The sequence below is a fragment of the Poecilia reticulata genome, linkage group LG1 (genome assembly GCF_000633615.1).
Source record: "Poecilia reticulata strain Guanapo linkage group LG1, Guppy_female_1.0+MT, whole genome shotgun sequence".
In the NCBI taxonomy this organism is placed as follows: domain Eukaryota; kingdom Metazoa; phylum Chordata; class Actinopteri; order Cyprinodontiformes; family Poeciliidae; genus Poecilia; species Poecilia reticulata.
The window spans coordinates 16,365,024-16,387,534 of record NC_024331.1 but is presented as its reverse complement, the minus strand read 5'-3'; the positions used below and the strand labels follow the sequence as shown (position 1 = coordinate 16,387,534).

The window sequence follows — 22,511 nt, the reverse complement described above, 5'->3', positions numbered from 1 at the left end:
TTCGCGTGCGAGTAAAGGTGGAGGCGATGGGTGACAACAGACACGTAAGTTACGATATTGCTCGGATTTTACGGCGCCACCTTACGTCCCTGAACTTCACATTTTAACGGAAAAAAAGAGCAACGCGACTTGGATGTAACGAGTAACGCGACAGTTTTGTAGAAATGTAGTTAAGTAGAAAGTACAGATACTTACTGTAAAATGTAGTGGAGTAAAAGTAGAAAGTATCCATTATTAAATCTACTTAAGTAAAGTACAGATACACGAAAATTGTACTTAAGTACAGTAACGAAGTACTTGCACTTCGTTACTTCCCACCACTGGTAATGGCAGATGAAATCCATAAAGGTTTATTACCGCCACTTGAAGGTACAAGATCTAATAACTTCTTAAACCTGTTTCCCACTGCCCTGATAAAAACCCTCTACTACACTTTGCTTTGTACAGAGGGTCTTGGCTCTTGGCTGTTGAGAAACTATTGCATCCTGGAGGACTGGATTCTGCTGATGTTTTAAATTTGACCCAATTGCTAATGGTTGCCTGTTTTGCATTAAATTATCATAATTTACAAAATCATGCAAAGTTAGCACTTCTAATGGGCTTTTAATGCAACTTTTAGAGCAACTTTGCATTAAAAGTGTCATTATTTACTGATTGACACTTCATGACAACTGTCATAAACATTCATAAAGGCTTCTTTATGTTCATGACAGATGTTATGTCATGTTTATGACAGTGTCATGTCAGTCTTATGCACACCCCTTCAAATAAAGTGTTACCAAAACTCCAAATGAATGCCAACCTGCATTCTGATCCTGAGGGTGGATTACCTGATCTGGGCACATTTGCAGTTGCTTTAGACGACCTTCGCTTGTAGATCTGTTTTCCATACAGTGGAATGGATAAATTCAAGTTCTTTAAAGGCCTCTTTAAATCTCTTTTCAGACTCATAACCTGCTCCAATCCTCTCTCTGAAAGCCTCAGACAGCTCGTTTGCTCTCACTGCAACAGTCTAGAGCACACCGACTGCTTAAATTGTTGTTGTCTGTATGGCTCAATATGTTGGAACACGCATACTTTTTCCAAGAGCATCTATTTTCACATGACTGCATAATGTATGGAGAAAACCTTGTTTGAAATTTGACTTTTTGGGTTGCCTTAAAAAAAATCTATGTTTAAAAACTGGAATGTGGGCTTAATGAAAAGCATGTTTAATACCTGCTTAAAGGCGTCTTATTTCCAAATCTGGCAGCCAAGCCTTATTGGGATGTATATTCTAATTTATTTAATATGACTACTTGTGGGACAAACCTTTCATTCGCCTCTGTGAGGCTAATACAAGAATAAACATGCAGTTCACAGTGTGCATCGAACCAAGAACAGTTAAGTGCTGGAAAGATCAAATGGGACGTTATAAAAAGAAATCAGCGCCATTAATGGACTTGAGTTAAAAGAGCCAGTCTAATTGCCCACATGTTTGTGAATCTACACTAAGCTATTATTCGTGGAAAAGTCAGAGGGTTTTTTGCTAGGAAAACCTTTAGAATGATGACTCAAAGTAGTTTACAGAGCCACTTGTGAGTTGAATAAATAAGAAAACAGTTTGCAGCACTGCTAAAATGAAAAGGCGGCCACTGGATTTATAATGGATTTATACTGTTTCTGAATATTCAGACATTTTTACAGATTAAAAGTCTAATGGATGTGGCCTTTAAATTGAACCCACAATCTTTTTTCATTAATTTTTTTTGATTAAGTAAACTAAATATTCAGCAAACAGCTGGAGGTACAATGGAACAGCTCAGAATAAGCATATTCACATGTGAGTAAACCAGAAACTTGAAAGTTTGTGTCTAACCTGACTGAGCAAGCAGTAATAATTTCAGTCTCTAGATTAGCAGTTCTCAACGTGGGCGGTACCGCCCCACAGGGGGCGTTCAGAGGACGGCAGGGGGCGCTGGCGGACATTTTTACAAAAGGGGGGCACTGGGATTCCTTTGGGGGGCGTTTGGTCGAAGGTAAACTTGACACCTTTAAATGCACAACAATGCCAGTTTAGACTTTGAGCAACTTGCTAAAACTGTATTGTGTAACATTAAACCATGCTTGGCTGCAACTGTATCGATGGCAGCTCTTCTTCTATTCAGAATAGCTTTTGACGCAGCTTCGTGATCCTGCTCCTAGTAGCTTCACTGCATCAGTTCAGCGTTACACCGGCTGATGGCGTTGCTGTGATACACTTTGTCTGGTATTTTTGAACATATGTTTTGGCAGTTCTGTGATCATGTTAAGCAGCAACTTATATTAAAAAGTGTTTTATTTCCGTCTGGATGCTGCCCGCTTCCATGGAAGGACAACAGAAAATCGCTCTTATAAACATGTAATTACTAAAACCACGATACCCTCTCTTAGTATCCCTCTGAAAAATGAACCCATTTAAATAAAGAAATCCCTCCAAGGGTGATACCACGATAGAGGGCGTTCATCTTATAGCGTTAACACCGGTGCTGTTAGTGGTCCGGTATGAAACGGGGGTGATAGAACAACGGTACCACAGCGCTTTTAAATTTCAATAATCAGAATGCAGAAATTGTTTCCATTGTTTTAAAAGGTTTATGTCAGTCTGCCTTTTTCCCATCGATACGCTTCCCGACCGCCCTGCACCTTAGGGGTTAAAAAAAAAAAGACGCATTGCGCAAAACTCTGAAACAGGAGAAGCGGGACATAAAACGGAGCGACGAACTAGATGTGAATTATGGCATAAAAACAGAGAATCCGACCCTGAACAGTGAAAAATCAACACATGATGTGAAACACATGAAAACATGACGATTAGGCGGCGCAGCAGGTGATGAGTGAAGATTACTGAGCGTCAATAAATGATAAAATAAATGTAGCAACAGGAAAGAAACTAAAGTGGACATAGCAATAAACCAAGAGAGGATAATACTAATCAAAGGAAACTAAATGGAAATGAATGAAGAACAAAATGCAAGAATAAACTAAGAAACTAAAGTAAATACAGAGGAATAAACTGGTATGGCAAGACCTTTCGAGCAATAATTTATACAGAGGACTGTATGGCAAGAATAAACAGACACTATTTCCAGATAAAAGGTAAAATAATATTGTTGAAATGTCATGGATTTGTTGAGACCATATCTAGTACTGAGAATAAATATATCTTACAGACCATAACAGTAAAGAACTGATCACTTATTTATGTTTTTAATTAGATTTGATATTTTTGTTTCTTCAATATTATTTTTCATGTCAGTGTTAATGTCATGAGGCTCCATGACACTTTCAATTTGACTCATTAGGATTTGATCAACAACCAAAGTTGTTCTTTGTAATTTCTGTCCAGTAAAACTATTAATCTATAAATCAATAGAGAGGTCTATATAAAGATATAATCCATGTTTCTGTCTCATATTTGTATGGCATTAAAAGGACCTGGAACTTTTGTTTTTCCACTGAAAGCTCTGGTTTGCACATTAAATGCCATGTGGGTGAAATTTTATGGATGATACTCTGATGTCCCATTCTCCTGAAGGCATCACAGAGCTGCACCACCAGAAACCGACAGAAACACTGAAGAGAAGAAGAGTTATGATTAATGTAGTTACAGTTCTATCCATGTTTTAATGTTGCAGAGCTCAGTCTTTTTGCAAATAGTTCAGAGTTTAAACTTGCATTGCTGTACATCTTTTATCTGCTCATTTTGTGGAATATTTAACAACTAGAAAATGGCAAAGAACAAGAATATTTTTTTCACTTTGATTGGCTGCTGTTAGGCCTACAGATTTTAACTTGAATGTTCATTGCATTTGTCGTAGACACCTGTGAAAATAATTTCTATTCCCATGACTTTTTTGTTCCCTGGGAAATTATTTTTGATGATAAATACAGAAACAAGCATAAAAATGAAAACATCTACAATAGTAATAGTAATATAAATGATAAAATAATAGTCAGTGCAAAGTAGCCTACAAATTCTTTGGTGGGGGGCGGTGAGGGACCTGGATAAAGGCTAGGGGGGCGCTGGCCCAAAAAAGGTTGAGAAACACTGATCTAGATGTAAAGAGCTAATTCCCAAAACATTTCCAAATATATTTGCAGCAATTATTACTTCCACCATGTAGTAGGGCCGAATGCAAAAGCACACAGCAGTTTTTTATAGTTTACATAATGGGGAAAAAAAAACATTTTCTTTTCATTTTACATTTACAGTATGTCCTACTGTGTGCCGACTTACCAAGTAAAACCCCAATAAAACACTTTAAAGTCTGTAGTTATAGCATGAATGTAAAAATCTTAAAGCAGCACGAGCATTTTGAATCATATGTGATGGTCAAGTATCTGCAAAAAATAAATCCAAAATAATCAATCTGGTGAAATAAACAGCTCAGTTTTTTTGTTTTTTTAAAAAATCTATATCTTTCAGCGAGGTTAGGACAAACATACTGATACAGAGTATTAGATATTTGTTGAAGTTTCTCTATGTGTTTGGCTGGCAGATGAGCACTAGCCGAAATCCAGAGTTGGTTATTTTCTGTATATTATTTGTTTAAAATTGTAAAAAAAAACAACTGTTTTTGTGGTGTAGTTTTGTAGATTGTTCTGTTTTTCTCCTGATTCTTGCTTTTGTAGCAGCGAAATGTGAAACTTGAGAGACACACATCCATTCACGTCTTCGAATGACCGCGAGCTGCCTGAGGCAGTATTTACTGGAGTCTTCCACCAGTAAATGTCGTTAGGTGACATGGATTATGTGTGTTTGTTTGTGTGCTTGTATGTCTGTCTAAACGGTGATCTGCTAATCGGATTGCTTCCTCTAAAGATGAACATAGTCAAGGTGCAGTCAGAGGTCAGGGGTAGACCTGTGTGTCGTTTGCGGCAAGTGCTCTGAGATGACTTTTGTTGTCCATTTGTACAACATAAGTGCAGTAAATAAAACTGGCATTAAGCTTAAATCTTTATATCACCTGCACATTTACATGTGATTAAATTCTGTTCAATTTAGTCACACAAATTCAAATCAAATGTTTTCTTACGTAGCCATTCTTCCGTTACATCTCACTGTGTCATCGCTGCATTTGTTCTCATTCCAAGAGTTATTCACCACCAAATCCATTTGAAAAGCAGAAATCTCCTTCCACCAAAGAGGCTGTCCTGTTTTAATCTCATGCACTGCTGTTGGTGTCAGGTCCTGTTAAAGAAATGAGGAACTACAATTGATCTCCATCATTTTGGTAACTTTAATGACTGCGTAGCATTTATTCTGGTTTCATTCATCTTGTTCTGTGATCTTCCAGCCCTAAAAGGATCTGATCAATCAGTAAAAAGGTCATAGTGGAGCTCAGATGTTTTCTTTACAGTCCTTTATTTGTTCCAGACGGGTTACATTAGAATATACTATCGTTTCTAAGTGAAGCCTGGGCAACATAATGGAATAAACAGTGGTGGTTCCTGATCTGGGCAACCGCCCAGGGCGGCATCCTGTGCGGTCGACATGAGCCCCGACAATCCCCCTTAAAATAATTTAGGTCATCCTAACTGACCTAAAACAGAAAAAAAGTTTAATGTCAGAAAAAAAGCCTTTGTGTCTTGTTATACAATGTGTGTAAATATTTGGTTTCAGCTGCATTCTGTTGCACATGAGTGACTTATTTGTGTGGGACTTTTCCAAGTCATACAGAAATGTGGCATGTGATAAAACAAAACAAAAAAAAGGCTAATTAAGTTTGGTGAAATCCAAGTAAAATCTGAATTGTATTACAATTTGGCTCACACTGTAGACTTTAAACCATTTTCTCATCACACTTTGTATTTTTCACATCTCATCTTTTCCATTTTTTTTTTTGCTGCCTCATGTGTCTCCTCTCTCTCCCCCTCCGTGACTCCATCTGTGTGCATCGGTATGCCTGTTAGTTGTTGGTACAGCGAAGCGGTTGCATTATCTGCATACATTATTGATGTGAGCAGCACACTGACTAACACACACAAACTCCAGCCGCTAACCGGGATGATAAAAAGATACTCTCACTCCGGACATAAAACACAATGTTACACACACATCATCAAACGAAGCAAAAAAAAAAAAAAAAAAACAACAACAAAAACTTATTTAACTTATCTGTTACTGTACATCATAAAGAGAAACTAAAAGTAGCAGGCATTCATTCTGTTTGCTCATTTCTCAGGAAACAGATGAATATATCCATCTCTGAGGCCTTTAAGCTGCTTGATATACACACAATAAAAAGCTGCCTTGTCGGCAGCTCGAGTGCCTGAACATATATCAAATGATTAACTTCGAACAAGAGGGTAAGATGAGTTATTAAAGAAAGGAGTACTGAGGTGAGGGTAACTGAGTGGATGAAGGCGGAGAAGGGAGAGAGGGGATAAAGAGTTCCCAGCATCTCTTTTCCCAGGGCTTTGTAAGGGGCTCGTTAATAATGCATGGTGTTTAGAGCAGAGCAGGGGGAAGTGGGACTCCACAAGCAGCTCAGCCCGGCCTATCCCGCTGTGATGGAGTCCCACTATGTTTTTTGACGCTTTTATTCTCCCATCCTTCTTCCTCTCCCTTTGCTTTTCTCCCCACTTTTTCCTGCGTTGTCTTCTTTTTCATATTTTTGTTTGTTTATGAGATATCATTTTGCACTCTGCCTCTCTTTCTCCTAATCCTTGCCTTGTTAACTTAGTGCACGTTCTCACACTGAATGTTTTCCTTTTCCTGCTTGTGAAAATTACTGAATTGTTTCATTTTTTTTGCTGAACAGTGGAGCTTTTAATTCTATTTTCCTTCCTTTTACCTCTTTCAGAAGGAAAGAATAGAATGTTAAATAGATGTAAATAAATACAAACATTCGCATTGTTTTTAATATTTTCCACACTGGGATTTTAACTGAAAAACTAGAACTAAAAGGAGTACATAGTTAAGTAAAAGGAAGAGGATGGATTTCAAAATGTTTACCAGAGAAAAATTTTAATGTATGGCACATTTTTAGTCTGTCCCCTTAATTCTTAAACAAAAAACTAGATCATCATCATAACTACAATAATATGGAGTTAACCTGCGTGTAACTTTTTATATTCAACCTTGTCAAATTCATCATTCATCATCAAGTTGGACAGAGAATGTCTTCAAACATCAGCTGTCATGTGTTGCCACAGATTCTAAATTGTAGAAGTCTAGACTTTGATTAGGCCATTCTAACAAAATACTCTGATCTAACCATTTATGACTAGAGGTTTTTGTCCTACTTCAGTCTCAAGTCCTTTGCAGCTCCTGGCAGGTTTTCTCCCAGGATTGGACTGCATGTAGCTTCCTATGAAAGGTTTCCCTTTACTTGCTGTAGAGCAGCAACACCACAGCACGATTCTGGCACCAGCGTTATTCACTGTAGAAACGGTGTGCTCAGGGTTATGTGCAGATGTGGCTTTCTCTCTCACACAGCTCTTTGCATATTGGTGGCAAAGTTTCATTTGAGCAAATTTTGCCATATTTTTGCCGTGTCGCCAGCTGTGGCCATTGTAAACTAAGAATAAACAGTTTACGGTTTTTCTTTGCTCAGTAGCTTCCTTCTTGCGACTCTTCCGTAAAGCCCAGATAAGTTGCGTTCACAGCTAATAACAAACACGTTGACAGACTCTCCATCTGGAACTGTGAAACTGTGCAGCATCTGTAGAGTTGCATGGGCCTCTTGGAGGCTTCTCTGATCAATGCCCCGTTTTTTGGTAAGACAGTCAGTTTGGTGTGACTCTCATCTTTTAGCAGTTTTGGAGTTATGCCATATGATTTAAATTTAAGCTCACTAATGTTCTTCAGCAAACCTCTTGAACCTTCACAGGACAGTTGGATTAAGTTCCACAAAATTACTACAGGTGACGTCTGAAGAGAGCTTGGTATTTGTTTTTATTCTGTTTTACACCAGTGCAATCCTCACTTTTCAGACCCATCCATGTAAAAGAAAATTGGAAGAAACACTATCCTTTTCCTTACATGTCACAGTTAAGCATGACTTTGTCGCATGCAATTTATGTAACGTAAATTGATGTTGACGTGTATGACAGTGCTTCTCAACTCCGCTCCTCACCGCCCCCCTGCTCTGCATGTTTTAGATGTGCTTTTATTCCAGAACAGCTGATTCAAATGATTGCATGACCATGAAGTACTGCAGAAGCCTGTTAATCACCCAGAGATACAATTCAGGTGTGTGACAGAAGAGACCGGAATTGAGAAACACTCCTGTATGACAACATGTGAAATGGGTGTAGATACTTTTGCAGGCACTGTGTGTTGCCACAGTACTCTGAATGTGTCTAAAGCCTCCCTTGTCATGTCCTTATTATGTTGTGCATATCCCCAGGAGATGAAGATACGTCATCCGGGTCCCCTTCCGCCAGATGATGGACGAACCGAACGTGGAGCGTGACTGCAGCCAGCGCCTTCAGGAAGCCCCGGGAGAGGGGGCGGCGAACAGGTGACTGTTTGCTACTTCAAGCAGATTTGTTTGCACATGCGATGAGTACGTTTACAGAAAATAAAGGTGATGACATTAGAGGATCAGAAAAGTGTGGGATAAAAGTGAAAATGAGACAAACAGGGAGATTGAGTTGCAGCTTTGCAGCTCGTCTTGTAGGGTTGGACCGAAGCTCAGTTTAATCTGGCTCAGCAGGAGTGACGCACAAACTCCCTGCCACAGGCTCCAGACACACTCTCTAATCCCATTTGCCTGCGCTGTGCATGTCTCAGTGTGTGTTATGCAAAAGCTGGACGTAATCTGCGTTTCACTATACCAGGACGTTGAATTCACAAAATAAATAAACTAGATTAAAGCTGTGTTTCACTTTTCCAAGCTGTTGAAAATTCATTCATCCATCCATCGCCTATGCCCACTTTTCAAGAGGCGGGAGGCGGCGTTGGTACCCTTTTATGGAGTCACATTGCTGCCAAAAACTCTGAGGAGCATATCAATCACATTAGAGTATATGTTAATCAAGAGAGCAGAGCTGCATTTCCATGTTTTTGTAGGACCATGAACGCACCACAGAAAGCGGTAGAACACGCCCTGCTGGTTGGCATATTTTTTCCGTTTGTCTTTGTAAGTCTGTATATTGATTGGTGTCGGAAATCACATGAAACACAACAACTCTGAGGTCTCTTTTTGGACCTTCTAGGTTTAAAAACATTTAATTCACTTACTTGTTCACCCAGCATCCACCAAAGTTATCTCCCAACTGTGACTTTTCATCCAATTGCATTAATTGCTTCTTCTGATGTTTAGCAACCACATTTGTTCTTAAATTGTGTATTTTTAAATCTATGCCGTGTCTGAAAGTAGAAAAATCTTAGTCTAAATTAAAACTTAATGAACTTTCAGTTTAATTCTTTGTATTTATCCACATTTCTCTCTCTGTGTGCTGCTTTATAAAGACATGAATAAGAAAGACACAGATTAGAAAGAAATCTGACTCACAGCTCCTTTACTAAAGTGCTCACATTAACATTATGTGATTAAACATGGATACAGAGATTATACGACAAAAGGAACATATTAATCTCATCATAACTATAGATGTACACAAAAAAAAGTGTTCATAGTGGAAAATAAACTGCAAGTGCTGCTGCAGCCCCATTAGTCAACTGTGAGAGTGTGTGTTTTTTTTCTGCAGCAGTTGTTATACTGCCCAGCTCCTGTCTCAGCAATAAACAAAAAGCCAACCTTTCTGCCTGAGATGACTCTTTCCTGCAGCAGTTGTATGGCAGGCTCAGCTTCAACGCTGCAATATTTATATTAGGTATTAAAAATCATCCTTTTTAAGCAAATGCTTTATTAAAGGGAAAAGCAAATGTAGATCACCAACAAACAGGAGTGTTGCACGTTTAGAGGATTAATTAAGTTTTAGGATCTGGACTGGGAAACATTTCTTAATCAATTTCCCCAGAACAGGCACTCAGATTATCTACGGTATTTTTGTTTTGTTTCTTGCCTCACACACACTCAACTGATTGCAGCTGCAATGTGTTGCAATCACAGACGAGCAGATATTTACTTTCAGTCCTTTAAGAAAATGTTACACTATCCACCCAGAAGCTCGTGGTAGAACATTTCTCTCTGTGAGAAGGCTGGTCATTCTTTTCTAGGTTTTAACATGTTTTTTCTGTATTATGTATTGAAAACAGTCTCCATTTTCTTTAAATTATCACTCTATGTTTTACAGGAGTAGGAAACCACTCAAGCTTTATCTGCTGTTATTTTACCCACAACACATTTGTTGACCCAAGCTAATGTTACACATGTAGTGGTGGAAAGAGAAGTTAATATATTGATATGCAACTGGGTGGTAGTGGTAGAAAACTTTTTATTTATTTGTTTTCTTTACTTGGGCAGGACAGATTAAAACTGATTTCTTTATCTGCCTTGCAGGCTGCAGTTGTAGCCTGACAACTGCAGCCTGAAAAACACAAGACCTCCTGAGAAAAAGGAGCTACAATAGGAAAATTTTTTTAAAAAACAACAAAATAATTAACACTACAACTACAGTTTCATTTAGCTCAGACACAGAGAAAAAAAACAATGCTGCTATAATTATATCATGTGATCCTACACACAGGAAACCCTCCCCAATAAATTTCCCTTCTAAAATTTCCCAAAATGCTAAACAACTATTAACCTTTTGTTTTCTTGTGACTCTGTTGTATTCAGATCTCACTCTGTATCATCTGTGTGTAACAATGTCTTAATGTTGCCAGCCTAATTTGTAGATGCATTTATATTTGGGAACCTCTGATTGGTCGCTATAAGTGGCATTGCTAACTGTAGAGACAGGCTCGTTCAGGTAGAATTTACAGACACCAGCTAGTAACCTAAAAAGAACAAAGCTGCAAACTATGTCAATAAATTCAGATGCAAACATCAATTGTGACTGAAGCTTTATGTATGCATTGATCTACCTCAGCTGTTTGAGTGGTAATAAAACAAACAGTATGAGAATAAGAGACACTGTGCTTTTTTTCCCTATGGTAATCTGGTTTGTTTCCTATGATGATGCTTGGTGTTTTTATTCTTCTGTTTTCAATAAGGACTATACATAGCTCTTAATTATTAATCAAGATTCAAAACGGCAATTTGTCTCCACAGTCCAAACAGTCACATGTGAAGTTCTTGGTTCTGCCGCAGCAAAGGGTTTGCTTTGTCATCAATCTGAACGGGATTTAGGCTTAGCACTGGTCTCAATTTAGAAGTGGATGCGTTGAGTGTGTGGGTGCAGACCTAATAATACAGCTGTGACATATCTACACTTTTACCAAGCAGTGATTAATCTCACATTTATTTCCTGATTCGACAAGAATCCCTCTGAAAATGTCAGGGATTAAGTGTAAGGTTTCCTCCGATGCTATTATTACACCTGTTCAGGAAATAAGCTGACATTTCCTCTCTGATCCCTAATCATGAATGCTGTCGTTGCAGAACAGGAACTGCAGTGCTGCTGTGGCTGATTTGATTTGCTGGGCTTGGACTTCATCTGTGTACTCAATCAAAGCCATTCTGGAAGGAAACAAGCTTATTTATAACAGGGAGCAGGTTGTAAAGGAGCACTTTGCCCCAATATTTCTATTGACTGAAAAGTGCAGACATTTGGCTTCAAATCAATCTGTTCTTGAGTATCTGATTCCGTAGAAAGTAACCTCAGAGGAAGAGTGTTACTGAGGAGATTGTATCTATGTTTTTGGCAGCTTTCCGTTTAGTAGTAATTGGTAGCATGAAAAAAGAGTAAAAAGAAGTCACCCTTTGCATTGTGTTAATACAATATGAGAAGTGCTTGAAGGGAGCTGCAGCAAGTGAAGATGAAGAAGGAGATGGGTTAAAGGAAGTATCACAGGGCTAATATGAGGAAAGGAACGGCAGAGAGGATCAGGAGACGGCTATGTGCTGCCAGATGGATGGATAATGTGCTTATAATCAAAGATCCCCCAGGAGACACTGCTGTCTGCCTGCGTCACTCAACACGCCTCCGCCTTTCTCAACTTTTATCACACTTGTCGTCTGTCATCGCCTCCCTTGGTCTGCTGTTTTTCTCACCTATTTGCTCTTTATCTCTGCTTTTCTTCCCCTTTTTCTCCTGTCAGCAATTTGCTTCCTGTAATGGACGGCGCTAATGTTCAGCTTCTGTCTGGAGGGAGATTCCTTCCTGTAGCTGCTCACTGAGGGACGCATCAGACCTGCTGAGATCATTCGCTCATTCATTTAATCGATCCCAATGCTGCTTCTCTGTACAGCGTTACTGCCGCCGCCTCTCATTCATCCCATCATTCATCTCTCTATTCTTGTGTTCAGTGATTAGTCAGCAATGAATTATGATATTAATTCAGTCTACAAAAGTCTGGAATTTGATTTCAGCATATTTCAAATCGGGATTTTTCCGTCCGTCCATTCATTGTCCTTTCCTTCCTGTTTGTCTTTTTTTTCTCTGTCTGTCTCTGAAGTCTGACCACTGTACACATATCTGCCTTTTATTTTAGTTTAAAATGTATTTTAAAAGGACTGTTTACCCTGAAAGTTGGAGTTTTATTTTTCTTATTTACAAAACAAAAATGCGTCGTAGTCTTGTTTTTTTTTTTTTTTTAATGTTTAAATAATTTCTTTTGCTATGTAATGATTCTCTTTTTAATTATTCACTGTGAGAGAATCTGTTTCTCAGCTACTGCCTGGTGGAGTCATGGTGATGTTAAAGGGATCTAGGCTCAATGTGGCTATAAGCTCCAGATGTTCGTCAGTAAAGACAAATAAACTGCAATTACCTGGCCTGTAGGCCACAAAACACAGATCTTAAAAAAATGACAATACAGTTTATTTTTCTATTACTAACCTAACCTGTTTAAATCAGTTTGTGCATAATCAGGAAATCTTAAATAGGACATGTAAGGCTGCATGAATTGGGCTAAAAGATCTTGAAAACAACGACGCATCAAAACTCGATCCAACACTAACCATGTTTCCATCAACTTTTTATGGCCATTTGTAAAGGTTGATGGTAATGGTGAAATTAAATTTGGAATAACTTCCTCAGTTTTGCAAAAATATGTTTTCACTTTGGCTTTTCCAAAAACAATAAATGAGACAGAAAAGAGAGATGGAAACAGATTTGCCTGATAGGTTTGAACATAGGAATCATCGACCTCACATGATCGATGAAGTGTTGCTTTGCTGTCCTTTCTCTGGTCTTCGTGTAACATTGACAATACTAGTTGACGTGACGATAACACACGGCAAAATTACGCTTTGCGTAGTGGATTGGTTTGCTCCAAACCAGTAGATGGAAACACAACTTATTCACATTTTCTTTTTTGCAACATTTTAAATGCTCCCTCAAAAGTTGCATGAAAATTGGATGGAAATATAGCTACTGTTGGCCAATGTAAAATTTTTTTAGTGTAGCAACGTTATGCTAACGTTAAACTAACGTTTAACATCAACAATGTTAAGTTATTATAAAATAGAAAACCTTAATTGAGATGTCATAGCAGCATCTTTTATAACTTGAGTATTTTCTGTTAAAGACAGAAACCCATAACTGGCCAGTCGATTATTCTCATCCAGCCACAGTCTGTACATCTTTAATAAGCATGTTTTCTTGTAAGCTGATATGTCACTATCTAAAATGTTGCCCAACTCCTCAATGCATCATTAACCAAACCCAGTGGACACCAAGTTGGCCCATTATGCCCTTCCCACCGACCACCACAGCCTTTCAACGTTCTCATTTGTGACAACTGCATGCTTCACAGTTACACAACAGGGACTCATTTAAAGAAAAGTGCGTCATTATTTAAAATGATGAACTATTTGTATTGATTGCTATTGAGACTTGTGGGCAATATTGCATCAGGTGGTTCATAAATCAGGCTAAGAGACCATTAGGCTACACAATGCCAAAACTGACGTCATTGTTGGCCTCCGCCCACGTAAAATCCAGAAATGTCACAGAGAATCTTTGAACCTCACCAAACAATACCAGCTCACATGACGGCGTTGTCCAAAAAAGCAAAAGGAGAAGATGTATTCAGCTTTAGCTTTTTAAATGTATTTATTATATTAAAATTGTTTTATGTCTGTGTAGTGCTGATTTTTAGGATGGTGGTGCTTACAGCATAGGTGTTGTTAAAACCTTAAAACGTTGGAAGCCTAGCCAAACATCCGTGCTCTTACTCTCCGCTTTTTTACATTCATACACATAGCAAATAAAAGCTCTGCAACTGAAATATGTCAGCTACTTTGGTTGGATTTCTGAATTCAATAAATTTTACATCCTTCTGTTTTTTTCAGCTCATGTCCATTTTATAGAACAGTTTGCAGAAACTGCAAATGAACTTTGTCAAATCTCTGGCAGTTTTCTGTCCTGACCATTCAGAGGTCTTATCTTTTCTCTTCAGCACAGGAAGTGCCACGGTATGCATTTTGCAGACACAAAGCATGTTTACTCTCATCACAGAACCATTCTGTTTAACAGCCTGCATTTCCTAATTTAGGACTAACGTTGCTGTCAGTGGAGAAGATAATTTACGGACTTTGTTTTCCTGATTTGTGCATCATCTGTGTCTTTTCTTGGGCCAAAACACCCAACACTAATAATCCTGGCCCTGTTCATTGATTTGCTCTAAAATAAATGTAGCTTGCATTAAAATAGACCTCGTTTAAATATTGTAATGATATATATTTTCCTTTATTGACAGGTAAATGGAGTCTCAGGACAGGAGTCGCTCCCCGTCCCGCAGAACCAGCCGAGTGGAACAGGTGGTGGGACGATGGCTGAGACGGTCCAGAGACTTGGGCAGCAGGTCTCACTCTCTGAGCAGGTAGGCTTCTGTTTTGTTTTCATCTATATGCAGTTGTTAGGTAATCAGATTTATCTGACTTGACTGTCTTTTGATGTGGAAACTGACCCTGTTTAACATCAAGACCTTGAATCGTCTGAATTTTGTCCTTGTTTTTCTCAAACAAAATTGAAACAACTTCAAACAAATCAATCAAACCAGAGTTTGGTAATGACATATTACGTGACTAAGAAAAAAAAGTCTAAATTATGTAAATATATTGAAAAACTTAAAAAAAATTAACAGCTGAGACTTTTTTTTTCAAGATAAAATCGCATCATAAAATTAGAAAAAGAGAATGAAGTCAAGACAGCCACCTTTTGAGGCTCTGAGTTTAATTAAGATGGAATGATGTGGATCCTTTCGTCTAGTCTAATAACTCAAAAATCAGAAAATCACTTCAGTAATTACTGTGACCATGAGGTTAATAGGGGTGCTTGTTGTCTAACATCTGCATTGGTAACAGATATTGGAGACGGAGCTGCTCACAATGCAGAGACGACCTGCTTCATGCCGCTTGACCTCTGCGAGTTTTAGAACAAGAAACGCTGCCAACATTAGTCGTTTTAAAACCCTTGAACTCTTGTTTCACTTAAGTTTGGGAAATCACAGCTTTTGAAACAAAATCACAATAATTTCACATAGAACCTCCAACGACACGGTAAGACGTCCTCCTGATGCTTTGCAGAGATCGTGCTGCGGTGGATGGGAAAACAGGAGAGTCCGGTGGCTCCGATCAGAGAAATTACCCGTTCCGATTCAACGTTCAGATCCAAAAGGACCCGGACCTCAACTCCCATGGCCTCACGCTTTCCAGCCAGATCCCCATCCTTGTGCAGGAGGTCACCACAGGTAGGACGATTTCCTCAAAGGCAACATTAATTGTAATTTTGACAGAAAATAGCGTGCAAAACTTAATGTCTGTTAAATAGAAGTATCACAAAGTTTCAGCATTTAGAAATGGCTCATCATTAGTTTGTATCAGATATTTTACATATTCGTGCTCATCTGGGACTAGTTGTGGTAGTTTGACTTTCTCCACCAGGTCACAACATCCTATGCCACGGAGTGAATTTATACAAGGAGCTGCAGTATTTTAGTTTGCTGAATTGGTGCCTTCTGCCCCAGCACAATGTTCCCTGTAATGAGTTAAAGTCTTGGTTGTAAGTTAAAAAGCACCTATAGCTGTACCCCTCTCAGGTATACTGAAAGAACAGAAAAAAAAAACACTCACACTTGGTTTCTTACATAAAATATGTTCAAATTGAGAAGGCTATTCTTTGTGTTTCAATTGTAGAGATACATAAATTGCTACATTTGAAAAATTCTTGTTATACGTTTTCCAAATAATCAACTTTCCATTATAAAATAGATTTACTTTGCAGTAAACCAAGATCCTTTGCTGCAAAACACTGATTACTAGTTATTGTTTTTTTTTTTTGGCAAATACTGTCGTATTAAGAAGAAAGCATTTGTCAGCCTTTTTTTTCTCGCTGTAGTCTCGAGTATACTGTTTGTAATTTGCATAACAAATGTCTTCCCAGCAAATTAAAGCATGAACCTGTGCCAGACCTCTGCAGACCTTTGGTCGGTACAGACTGACAAAGTAAAAACCTCCAGCTGGGGCTGCTGCTGTATGCGCTGATGCTGCAGAGATGCACACAAAATTACATTAACAGAAGAAAGTGCTGCATGGCGCTAATGTCTTTGTTTGTGTTTGCGCGTGCATTTGTGGATGTTGTGAAGTTGTGAGATAATGCAGATACATACAGCCGAAGGTATGCCCAAGTACCTCAGCTCAGTGCAAGCACTTCCTCCTAACTGAATTATTTAGCACTGACATGTGTCAGAAGAAGTGTAAATGCAGCAGAGTTTGGAAATACTGTAAGGGAGATTTGATTTGACCAGCTTTTGTGACCATACTAACCATGTAGTTATTAATTTACGTTTACTAACAGTGCTACCGTAGTCTTCAGTGTGTTTTCGATGACAAACCATCACAGAAGTAATGCAAATGTAAGGAAAGGTGCACAAACCTTTTTTTTTTTCAAATGGAAATCTGAAAACATGCGAGACCCAATTCTTTTTTTTTTTTTTTTTTAATCTTGCATTTGACTGATTTTGGTTTTTATAGGTAAAAAAAAAAATCCTTTCTGAGCTTTCATATGTGCATTCATTTTGTCCACTCGTATTTTGAGGCTCTGTGGGTTAAGGGTTCGTACAATGACATCCAAACAGCCTTTTGTTGCAGTAAATTCACTCTGAAATACAGTGGGCATCTGTGGGGATTCAAGATGACAGCACTCAAGAAAAATGCTGATATTGAGAATTAAATCAGACTCAAAAGGACAAAACATGAAGCTGCAAAAATGTTTTCTCCTTTAGAAAATGGAACTGTATCTCCATACGACTTGATGTGAAATCTCAGCATGCAATAAAAGTCTGAAAATCATCTGTAGTGGTCTTTCAGTATTAGGTAATTAGGTGCTAAATACAAAATACAAAAATACAAAAACTGAAAGTGCAGAGGAACACGGATCTGAATCCCTCTGAGATTCAGAGGCACATTACAGAAACTTTTCACTCTCCTGTCTGCCTCAAGTTTGTCCTGTCACCATCTGTTTCTACCCATGATACACACACACACGCGCTCACACACTGGTCCTCACACCACTAGTGGCCCCTCCTCTGAGCCTTGGCTCAGTTTCACTACCCTCTGTCTCTTTGTATCTGGCAGGTGCTGCAGCATCTTGACAGTGAAATATGAATCCTTTATTCAAAAGCATTTTCAGACCTATCAGTGTCACCGGCTGCTGTCCACATTGTTTTTAAAGAAAATATCAAGTGATAAGCTACCTGATATTGCACGCTAAAGAAAGGCAAAGTGGACAAAGCACAAACCCACGGAGGCTGGAGAAAATGATGATCAATTCATTTATGCATTTTGTTCATAAACGGATCCACACAATTTCCATTGATTTATATTTTGAAAACACTTTAATTACTTATTCACATGGTAAACTCAGACCATTTCCTCATGTGTTCAGCTTGATATCTGACCACAGTTTTGGCATCTCTAAGCCTTCATCTTGTGTAATGAGAGCTCCTACAGTGTCAAGCACATTCAAAATGTCCTTGTTCATTTGTTTCACTGAACCTGCTGCAAAATGCTTTGTGTAACAGCTTAAGCACAGGATACAAAGACGTTTCCAACAAGGTGGCAACCAGGAGACGTATCTGTAATCAATTCACAACTCTAAGCTGCTAGAAAACCTATCAGTTGAGCAGCGAGTCGATTTTAAAAACAGCCGTAAGGACAATAAACGTGAGGGTGGATGATGGTGTTGAGGAAGGATGGAAAGATTCCTGTTGCTGTTTTGAGGAGAACGAATTTTGTTTTTAGTACAGTGCCTTGCAAAAGTGTTAATGCACAAGAAATATTTTCAATATAACTCTTTTTATTTAATTGGATAATTTTTGTGAACAAACAGCATCATGCAGAGTAATAACACAGCAGACAAGTCAGGGGTAAAGTTGTGATAAAATTTGAAGCATGGTTAGGTTGTAAAACAACATTGGAAGCTTTAATTATTTCAAATTTCCTGTCCATTATGAAGGAAAATGTAGATTAAGGCAGAGCTGCAAAGCTTCTAGCTGTCCGGCTAATCTCAGAGACTGGACAAACAGATCATTAATAAGAGAAACGGTAAAGATGTTCAACAAGAGCTGTGAATATCTGCAGCTCTGCCAGATTTATGCAATCTGTTTACAGGAGGACTGCTGTCAAAAATTTGAAGTGACAAGACAAAACCCACTGTCAGACTACCCACTGTAGGAGACACAGCAAACATGTGGAAGAAGGGGCTCTCGTCGGCATAGATCATAGTCAAACTCTCTGGTCAGCATGCAGATCAATGCCTGTGGTGGAGAACCAGAACCAGGGGTGAACTGGCACTAGCAGGGATTTCCCCGGTGGGTCGATGGGTTAGTGAGCTAGTGGTTTAACCCATGGGGAAGCCACTGTGCTCACCCCGTATCACGCAACACGGTCTTGTTGCGAAGCACTACAACGCCTCAAACTATGCAATATCAAGTGCCTTCTCTGCCTCTCCTCCATTTCAGTCAAGCAGATCTGCTCGACGTGTGGCCCTGTAAACACATAACGAATGAGAAAGACGGGTCCAGTGTGGAGTGGACATCACAAAAACTCGTCCTATAAAGCCTGACCTAGAAAAATAAATGGCCTCTTTGGCACTCAACAGTCTAAAAAAACTCAAAAAAATTCAACAGTCACAAAACAGAAAAGGTCTGTACTTTTTCAAGTTCGGAGGAGCCCGAAGCACTTCACACTATTTTCAGCCATTCACCCATTCATGCACACATTCTCTGACTTCCCATGCAGGTGGGGGGCCTTATGCAGAATAAAGTTAGGGACCCCTCTTCCTGCTGAGAACATCACCACCACTAAACACTGTAGGTTTCAGGTTTGGATATGAGAAAAGTTAGAGGATATTTGTGACTCAGTATTTGTGATATCAGTGGGTTTTCTTAAATATTGTTAATCGTTAATATAGAAACAATCAGAGAGAGATTATAATTATGATTTCTCCTTGTCTTTATTGCAACTTGAAACTCTGTGTAGACTAAATTAACTGATAAATTACAACAAACATCTAAAAATCACCTCGGGTGTTGAAACCGAACCGAAACGTCAGCGTGGGAGATTTCTGTTGGCGACAGTGAAACACAATTAACTGACTGCTAATATGCATGCTGTGGGACAGCGAGCTCTTTAGAGAGCAGGATAGAAAATATTGCATTGGAGTCAGATGAAAGGAAATGACTAGAAAACAAGCTGCTGCCCGTCATCAGCGCTCACGAGCCGTGTGAGCTCAGACAGATTGAAAGCCCCTCAGGCGTGACGACGCGAGGACGTTTTGTGTGTCCAGGTGGTCCTGCAGATGGCCGGCTCGTCCCTGGCGACCAGCTTGTGAAAATCAATAACGTGGCTGTCGATGACCTGACCCCAGAGCAAGCTGCTGAAATAATCAGGTCTGCGCATGCAAACGCAAAACACAGGCTCACATATCTGAATGTTGTTGCTTTAGTCTGTTTAACAAGGTTTGACCATAACAACCAGACCTTTTGTGTGTTTTTTTTCTTTTAGGGAGTGTCAAGACATGCTGACCATGACTGTCCTCAGAATCATGCATGTGAGTTTGCTGGTAACCACTGAATGTTGGGATTGAGTTGGACTGGTTGGACCAATTAAACCCGCCAGTCATGGTTTTGTACTTTGGGAGAAAGGCGGGAGTACCTGGAGAGAATCCACGCATGCACAGGGAGAACATGCGATCGCCACGCAGAAAGAGCGGCCCTAAATGTTACACCGACGGAAATAAAATGCAGCTTGCCCTCATTTCCTAGTGTTTTGGGTGTAAAATATTAATGAACACAAAAATCTTTGCAGGAGGAGGCAGACTGAGAGAATAAAACACCCTGACTGCACAGTTTAGTGGAACTCACTGTAAAACATTTCTTGTGTTTGCAGGTGTTATCACTCCAACAGGGTTTATACTGCATGCTTCCAACCTTCCTTCCTTTCTTCTTTTCTTCCTTCCTTCCTCCATTCTTTCCAGACAAGTAACAGTTCTTAGTTCACAGACATCGATGCCAAAAGTAGTCATGCGTTGCATAAAAATGACACAATGTAGCTGCCTTAGTTAACTGTAACTGTGTTGTTTGACATGTTCTCCTTCTCCACTTGCTTATCATTTTTTAATAGATTTTATTCATTTCTAAGCTCTTGGATTCCTGAACTATTTTCGTCTTCAATGTTTACCCCCTCCAAACATGATTTAAGACAGAGCTGAGGATCAATATTCAGGAGAGGAGAGTTTTGTGTCTCGTAGGACTTCTGAGTAAATTAACCAGCATAGTGTGTTTCTAGTACAGCCTGTGCAACTCAGTGTCTCTATTCACATGGGATTCTGAAACGCTGCAGTCAGCAGAAACATTAATCAGGCTCTTTCTGCGTCTGAGCTTGAGGTGAGGTGCACCTCATCCAGTCCACTCACCCGGCACACACCGCTTTATCAGTGTTGGATGTGACTGTAGGCGAAACCCACAGGAATTTCCCCCACAACTAGGTCTACCTTGAAAAGGACGAAGCTCTTTTGTTTACTGCCTGAACATGTGTCTCACTCTGCGTCTGTGAGACCGAGGTGTGTGTTTGCATTAAGATTGATTTGATTAGATAATGGTAAATAAATGGCTGCTGCTCAGAGAGTCTCATGAGAAGTTTTTGCTGACGGAAACACTTATCAAGTGATTCATATCTCGCCTCTCCCTTTAAGAAATCATTACTGAGATTTGAGGAATCTCTGTAGATCGAGTTTTACTAATGTGTTTTCATCCCAGGGCCCGAAGTCATCGTTCATCACGCCCGAAAAGAGGGCCAAGCTCAGGTCCAACCCCGTCAAAGTCCACTTTGCGGAGGAGGTGGAGGTGAATGGACAGTCTCAGGTAGGTGTTGGTTACTTCAGACAAAAAACGTGAAGGGAGGGTTTAATCTCAAGAACGTCTTTTTTGTGTGTGATATGTATCGGACACAGGGGAAGACGGTCAAAAGATAAAAATAGGCATTTGTTCATTTTTAGAGTTACAGAAGTGTTGTCTTCCAATCAGCTTGATAAGTCTCAGGAATCTTTATTTTTGGACACACAGTTTGTTCGCCTGAGTTAACATCACAATAAACATGAGACTTGCTCGATCCCAAACAAGCCTGCCATGCAGAAACATGGGATCCACACACAGTTTCATAAACACTTCAAGATTTTCATCTGCTTCTTAAACGAGACCGACTTCAACAGTGCCAAGCAAAGATATCATTTACAGATTTTACTTTACAAATTGCTTTTGATGCTGATTTATATTTGCCAGTATTATTTCATCATGTATGAGTTTTTTTTCTGTTATTTCCTTCATTCTTGCTGGTTTGAGTTCCCGTCTTTCTTGTGGACTTAAAAGCAGCTGCAGGAAGAAAACGCCAGAAACTGGAGTGTCCATTAGTAAAGACAGAGGAAATGTGGATCGATACCTAAACCACTCTTCGGTCCTAATTTCTGCGATTACAGGACATGTTTAGATTGAAAGGGAAAAGGCGGAGGGACAATCTGGGGCGACGAAGCAAGAGAGAAAGCAGAGCAGAAGATGCCGGAGATGGGAGGGACCTAAACTGCTCTCAAAACGACTGCTCTACGTTTGAACTTAAAACATGCCTGCATCAATGTTTCATAGCATCACATTGTCAGAGGAGGAAAAACACTTTCCAAAATCATAGGAGAACAGGGATGACTCACTGCAGAGAACAAGCAGGGCAGACAGAAACAGGCCAGTGTAATGCGCAGAAATCCTTTGCAAGAAAAGCCAAAGAGCAAATGTTCTGACTGTTTTATTGCACCATGACATGTAAACAGCGTTTTGTTTTTAATGACGCTGATTAAGAATATTTCCAGTTGCAAACTGAATCATAAACATGCTACAAAAATGCAACAGTTCAATCTTGCCTTGCAACATTTTGTTGTGGAAGTATTCATACCTTTATTCTTCATCTTTTCCTGTATCG

General features: G+C 39.3%; 1 protein-coding gene across 2 annotated transcripts in view; it reads left to right on the top strand.

Moving 5' to 3' along the window:
• frmpd1a (FERM and PDZ domain containing 1a) overlaps positions 1-22,511 on the top strand; it is a 45,914-nt gene that overhangs the window by 11,181 nt on the left and 12,222 nt on the right. Inside the window, exons 1-7 of one of the 2 annotated variants that reach the window (XM_008407321.1) lie at positions 8,234-8,256; positions 8,376-8,489; positions 14,744-14,866; positions 15,573-15,736; positions 19,834-19,936; positions 20,052-20,097; positions 21,305-21,409. In XM_008407321.1, the coding sequence (XP_008405543.1) occupies positions 14,748-14,866; positions 15,573-15,736; positions 19,834-19,936; positions 20,052-20,097; positions 21,305-21,409 (537 nt within the window). In that variant the 5' untranslated portion in view covers positions 8,234-8,256; positions 8,376-8,489; positions 14,744-14,747. Of the gene's footprint in view, positions 1-8,233; positions 8,257-8,375; positions 8,490-14,743; positions 14,867-15,572; positions 15,737-19,833; positions 19,937-20,051; positions 20,098-21,304; positions 21,410-22,511 lie in introns of those variants that run through there. The other variant, XM_008407312.2, reaches the window with a different exon arrangement.